General features: G+C 53.1%; 1 protein-coding gene across 1 annotated transcript in view; it reads left to right on the forward strand.

The window, feature by feature from the left end:
- The window catches only part of LOC310844780 (solute carrier family 12 member 9-like), a 95,738-nt gene extending 92,156 nt beyond the window's left edge, over positions 1-3,582 (forward strand). The window contains exons 12-13 of the mRNA XM_083739341.1: positions 629-775; positions 2,280-3,582. Coding sequence (XP_083595467.1) covers positions 629-775; positions 2,280-3,085 — 953 coding nt within the window. The 3' untranslated portion in view covers positions 3,086-3,582. The remainder of the gene's footprint in view (positions 1-628; positions 776-2,279) is intronic.
- Positions 3,583-6,681: the final 3,099 nt, after the last annotated feature.

The following is a 6,681-nucleotide window of genomic DNA, read 5'->3' on the forward strand; positions in this document are numbered from 1 at the left end:
ATAATAATAATAATAATAATAATAATAATATACCACCCTTCATCAAAAGATCTCAAGCCAGTTCACAAGATGATTCTATGAAATTGGGAACTCTGTGAGTGATGGGGAATGGGTACCAGTAAAGTGTTGGAGAAACTATAGCCATGGATATGTGTGTGTGTGTTAGGATAGGGTAACTGGCGACCCAGAAGATGCTGGACCAGCCTTTCTCAACCTGTGGGTCCACAGATGTTGAACTACAACTCCCATCACCCCTAGCTAGCAAGGCCAGAGCTCAGGGATGATGGGAGTTGTAGTCCAACAACATCTGGGGGCCCACAGGTTGAGAACTGCTGTGCTGGACTCTCCGGTGTCGTTATCCCTGACCACCTGCCATTCTGGCTGGGGCTGATTTGGTTGAGAGAGTCCAACAACAGATTGAATTCTGATGCCTTCTGCAGCTGTCTCTTAAAGTTGTTTGCCCCTGTTGATAGACTTGTAGGGAGCTCCCTCCACATGCAGGTTCCCTCCATATGTGTGAATGTGTCCGTGCTTATCCAAGGGCTAGCCTAGGTCTCCTCCCACTGTGGGCTTTGCTCTGGAGGTCCAATGCAACGCCGGCCGGCTGACCCTCTCCTTTCTCTCTTAGACTCCCTGCCTTCTGACCCCTTGCCGCACCAGTCTGACTCGTGGCTGCAGCTTGTGGACAGGCTGAACATCAAGGCCTTCGTCAACCTGACCCTTTCGGACTCCATCAGACATGGCACCCAGCAGCTGCTCTTCATCTCTGGCTTGGGTGAGTATCCCTTTTTGTTTGGGCCAGAGAACTGGGCAGCTGAGGAGGAATTAGGTGCAGGCCGTCTCAGAACTGATTTTTGTGGCAGGCTGTGTGGGAATAAATGCTGCAAATAAATACATTTTTGGAAGGGGGTTACTGTTTCGTTTTTTTGTTACGAATTTTGTGTTTTTATCTTGTATTTTCATCTAAGGATGAAGGGCGGTATACAAATTTAATAAATAGTACACACGAGATTCGTAGGATGCGGGTGGCGCTGTGGGTAAAACCTCAGTGCCTAGGACTTGCCAATTGTATGGTCGGTGGTTCAAATCCCCGCAGCGGGGTGAGCTCCCGTCGTTCGGTCCCAGCTCCTGCCCACCTAGCAGTTTGAAAGCACTCTTAAGTGCAAGTAGATAAATAGGGACCGCTTTATAGCGGGAAGGTAAACGGCGTTTCTGTGTGCTGCGCTGGTGCTGGCTCGCCAGCTGCAGCTTCGTCACGCTGGCCACGTGACCCGGAAGTGTCTTCGGACGGCGCCTGCTCACAGCCTCTAGAGCGAGATGAGCGCGCAACCCTAGAGTCGGACACGACTGGCCCGTATGGGCAGGGGTACCTTTACCTTTACGCATGAGATCCAGGCATGCTTTCTGGTGGTGGGGAGGGCGTACTTTGCTGCCTGCAAGGTGCTTTGACGTCCCAACTTCAGGACTTCAAAGCGCCTGCAGAAATCACCTGGCTGCCATGGTGACCTCAGCTGATGGACAGGCGAGCCACCCCTCCTGCAAATTTGGTCCACGAAACCAATCCAGATCTGGACCACAGAGTTCAAAAGGTTCCCCACCCCACAATACGGATCTAGTTGAACCAAACGCCTAAGCTGCCTCTGTTCCTAAACCTCACAAGGCTGACCAATGAAATACAGCAATATTTCTTCATTTTTGTGGCTGTCAAATATAATTGTAGGATGGAACTGGCCACCAATCCATTTTCATTCCTTTGTTTTGGGGAGGTAGGGGTTGTGAGGGCAACTTTTACCGCCAACCACCTACCCCCAATCTTGACCTTGTTTGTTGCTGCAGCTCAGCCCCTCCTCCTTGATTTGATTGGGCTCAGTCAGTAGAGCATGGGACTCTTGACTGTGGATTTTGAGTCCCAGCTTGGGTGAAATATTCCTCTATTGCAGCAGGGGGTTGGACTAGATGACCCTCAGGGTCCCTTCCAACTCTACAATTCTAAGACTCTGTGATTCTACTTTCATTCCGCTTTTCAGCAACAGAAGTTTCGTTCAAAGCAGCTCATGATAGACACAATAGCATTAAGAAGGAAAGCAGAACAATGTAGATGTTGCAAACCAGAGATTCCCAAACCTGGGTCTCTGGCTGTTTTCGGACTACAGTTCCCATCATCCCTGACCACTGGTCCTGCTAGCTAGGGACGATGGAAGTTGTAGCCCAAGAAAAGCTGGCGACCCGAGTTTGGGAAACCCAACTAATACTCCCTTGCCTCTCTCTCCCTCTCCCAGGAGGCATGAGGCCCAACACCATCGCTCTGGGCTTCTACGACGACACGACCTCGGAGGACCGCCTCTCCCAGCACCCGGCCTTCAGCAGCGGGGAGGAGGTGGCCTGGCAGAACTTCCCTCCGCCGTGGACGTCAGGGACGCAGAAGTGCCTCTCTCCCCGGGAGTATGTGGCCATCATTGCAGATGCCCTGAAGATGCAGCGCAACGTGCTGCTGGCGCGCTCCTTCGAGGAGCTAAAGCCGCCGCAGGAGCTGGGGTGGCGGGCCCAGCCCCTCATCGACGTCTGGCCCATCAACCTGCTGCGGCCCGACAGCGCCCACTACGTGAACACCTGCAGCCTCTTCCTGCTGCAGATGGCCTGCGTCCTGGCCATGGCCCGTGCTTGGCGCCGCGCCCGCCTGCGCCTCTTCCTCTGCATGGAGAGCGGCGCCCGCCCCCGGGGCCAGGAGGACAAGCTGCGCCAGCTCCTGAAGGACCTGCGCATCCAGGCAGACATTCACACGGTGCTGTGGGACAGCGCAGTGGCCCTCCACTGGCACCGCCAGCAGGAGATGGCCAGCGACACTGACGCCTTCGGCATCCCCGGAAACGTGGCACAAGTGACGGACGAGTACCTGAGCGCCGTCAACCAGCTCATCCTCCAGCAGGGCTCCGCCCCCACCGTCCGCTTCCTCTACCTGCCCCGCCCCCCAGCGGACACCAGCCTGTACGGCAGGTACTTGGAGCAGCTGGAGGTGCTCACTCGAGGGCTAGGCCCTACGCTGCTGGTGCACGGGGTCAGCGCTGTCACCAGCACTGAGCTCTAGGTTGGGTGCTGCGCGAGGTCGGCCTGAGCCGTGGCTGGCTGGCTTGCTGATGCCCCGTGACGGTCAAGGGTTGGGGAGTGGCAGGGCACCAGAGCGGTGTGGTGGGTCAAGAAGTGAGGGCGGGCAACAGGTTATGCTGGGGCTGCTCTCTGGGTCCTGCCAGACTGGCCGCGGGCAGCCTCAGCTTCCTCTTTCACCAAAGACTGGGCCCACTTGGAGGACTCCTGGGCGCGGGAACCGCGAGCCCCGCTTCTGGGGCCCAGCAAAGCCGTCCAGGCCAAGAGGAGACTGTTACGTCCTGCAGGGACGTCCCGTCAACACTGGTCCTTTGGAAGGCTCTGTGAGCTCACGCAGAGGGGGACGCGAGCGAGACCAGAGCAGTACCAAGCTAGCACTTTGCCAAGTGGCCTTGGAAAAACTCTGCAGCAGCCCCGGTGCCTTTGATATGTGTAGAAACAGGAGCAAAAATAAAGATGGTCCTGAAGGATCTGAGCAGGCTGCTGTGGTGGCGTTTGGGGTGTTGATGGCAAGGAGCTTTGGGCAGTTGTCACAGGAGTGTGCTGGTCAGTAATCGTGGGAAGTAAATCTCTCTTACGAAAACACGAGCTCCACAGACTTGGTTGAGTTTCAGGCCTAATGAGCAAAACAGCTCGTTCCTGGTGGTCTTACTCCATGAATATCAGCTGCTGAGACTGAAAGCCCCCACCTCCACATCCATCTAAGTCCCCTCCTCTCCCAAGCAATCAGAGACTGCACCTGCTTGCAGACAACCTCTGCTCTGCCTGTTTCAGCCCATTTCTGGTTCTGGGAGGTGGGAAGTGAGCTTGTCACAGCAGCAGGAGGAGACGCCCGGGACTCTCCAGCAGCCAGACTCATCTCTGCCACAGCCTCTCCTAACTCACTCAGCCCTGTTAACTCTTCTGTTTCTGACACCTTCTCTTCCCAGTCTTCTCCCTCTGACTACTCATCATCCCACCACCACTGCCCCGGCCTCTGAGCCCTCTTCCCTTTGGGGTTTCCCAAATGGTTCCTCCCACCATTCCTCTGCCCCCAACCAGTCCATGACAGTGGCAGTGGTCTGTATGGCTGATTCGTTGTGGCAGTGTCAGGCTCCCTCCACACACCCCAGAAGGATGGAGAGCATTACAAGGGGGGACACCATTATGCTGATCAGGTTATAGCTCCACTTTCATGTGAAATTTCGGATGCAAAAAGCAGCAGCTGATCCGTTTGAACAACAATGTGAATGGAAAAGATAATCATTTCTGAATTTCCAATCCAATTGCCCTCTCCTCCCTCCTTGGGCCCTAGAGGTGTTCCAGTGGGTCTACTGTGGAACCAAAATTACTTCTGTCCTCAGACTGAAGACAGAAGTAATAGTCTTAAAAGTGGTCACAGTGAGCTAGTAACACAGGAAGCTGTCTCCAACTTTGACTTTAAACCTGCAAAAAACACCACTACTGGAAAAACAGTTGCAAAACTCCTCTTGGGTTTGGGAGAAGCAACAGGATGTTGGGTACCTCACAGGTGCTAGCCAGTAGCTTACCCACCATAGCCATCCTTCGCCCCACCACACACACATATACACACAAACTTGCAGAAACCGGTTGTTCCCACCGCTCCCAACAGGACAGAAGAAAATGTCTGCGTCTTCAGAGCAGTGAAGGAGCGTCCAGACCACCTTGGCCCGTGCATGAAATGTTACTTCTGTCCCCACCTTTTGCTTCTGCCTCCGCCTTCATTGGTTCTTTGTGCAGATTTCTTTCCAGATATCCACAACGGCCGGCAAAATCTGGTTCTCTGGAAGAAACATGGAAATCCGACCTTGACACTGGCAGTAGCTTTTCCTCCACTCACCCTTTCACTTGGGGGACAGGGAGTGTTTTATCATTTACTACATTTATATCCTACCCTTTCCTTCTAAGAGCTCAAGGTGTGCCAAACATGTCGCCTCTTTCTCCCAGTTGTATCCTCACAACAACGCTGCAAGGGAGGTTAGGCAGAGAGTGACTGATGGGGTAACCCATGGCTGAGTGGGGATTCAAATCCTGGTTTCCCAGGTCATCTGCCTGACGCTCTGACTACTGCACCACACTGTCCCTAGTGACTGGAACCCAGGACTCTGCGTCTCAACACAGCACGGCTATCACACTTCCCTTTCTGTGCCCTCCCTGTTGCCTTTCCACGGGCCCTAACTGCACCGGTTGAATGGCTGCTTGCCAACCTACCCCTGTGAACCGCCACCTTACGTCTGGTGCCAGGCAACTTGCGTGGGCACAGAGCAGCCTTTTCCCAAACTTCCGCCCTGCAGATGGCATCTCTCGCTGACACATTCAAATCGCTGCCATATCTGTGGCGCCTAGCATCTCAAGCAGTGCTGCCCACGTAGCCATGTCTTTTTCTCCTTCGCTGGCCAGGCAGGGGCGAGAGGGGAAATCTGCCAGGAATCAATTACTGGTGTCATTGCTGCCTGCTAACACCAGCTCCCCCTGGGCTTCTCCTCCCTTCATCAGGCTTGTCACTTCTCCTGACAGGCTGCCGCTTTCGCTGTCGCCCCTGCGCTTCCCCCTCCGCCGCTCAGTTCTCAAGGAGACACACGGGTGGGAAAGCCCCGCGGGGCTGCGGACTCTGTAATGAGTACAGGGAACGGAGGGGCTGACCCGAAGGGGTGGAGGACGTGAGGGCAGGAGAAGTTTTTGGATACCCGATGTGCTAATCGGAACCCAATCCATGGTCCCTGTGGAGCCAAACAGGAGCACCTCAGCCCAGGAGGGGTGGAATTGCAGAACTGGAGAATTGTATTGTTGTAAGAATTGGAGAATTGTATTGTTGGTGCTGGAGGAGACTCTTGAGAATCCCCTGGACTGCAAGAAGATTAAACCTCTCCATTCTGAAGGAAATCAGCCCTGAGTGCTCACTGGAAGGACAGATCCTGAAGCTGAGGATCCAATACTTTGGCCACCTCATGAGAAGAGAAGACTCCCTGGAAAAGACCCTGATGTTGGGAAAGATGGAGGGCACAAGGAGAGGGGACGACAGAGGACAAGATGGTGGGACAGTGTTCTCGAAGCTATGAACATGAGTTTGACCAAACTGCGGGAGGCAGTGGAAGACAGGAGTGCCTGGTGTGCTCTGGTCCAGGGGGTCATGAAGAGTCGGACACGACTAAAGGACTAAACAGCAACAACAATTGTAAGGGATCCTGAAAGGTCCTCTAGACTAACCCCGTATAGTGCAGGAATCTCGCTAAAACATCCTTGACAGGTGGCTACCCAACCTCTGCTTAAAAACCTCCAAGAAATGAGAGCCCACCACCCCGCTGTCAGAAAGCTCTTCCTAATGTTTATTTTTTAAAAAATAATATTTATTACTTTTAAACACTACAAAAATGGAAGGAAAAAAAGACAATACAATACAATATAAAAAAATACACAACACTAACACAATAAACTAAACAAAACAAAAACAGTTTAACACACATCATACAATTTCAATATCTCATCTTTCATTCACTTGTTTCAACGACCTCCTCACACCTCCCTTTTTGTATTACACTTCTGTTAATTATTTCAGCAATTCCTTTCCATCTTCCTCTA

This window comes from Podarcis gaigeae, assembly GCF_964106915.1.
Source record: "Podarcis gaigeae genome assembly, chromosome: 5".
Classification (NCBI taxonomy): Eukaryota; Metazoa; Chordata; class Lepidosauria; order Squamata; family Lacertidae; genus Podarcis; species Podarcis gaigeae.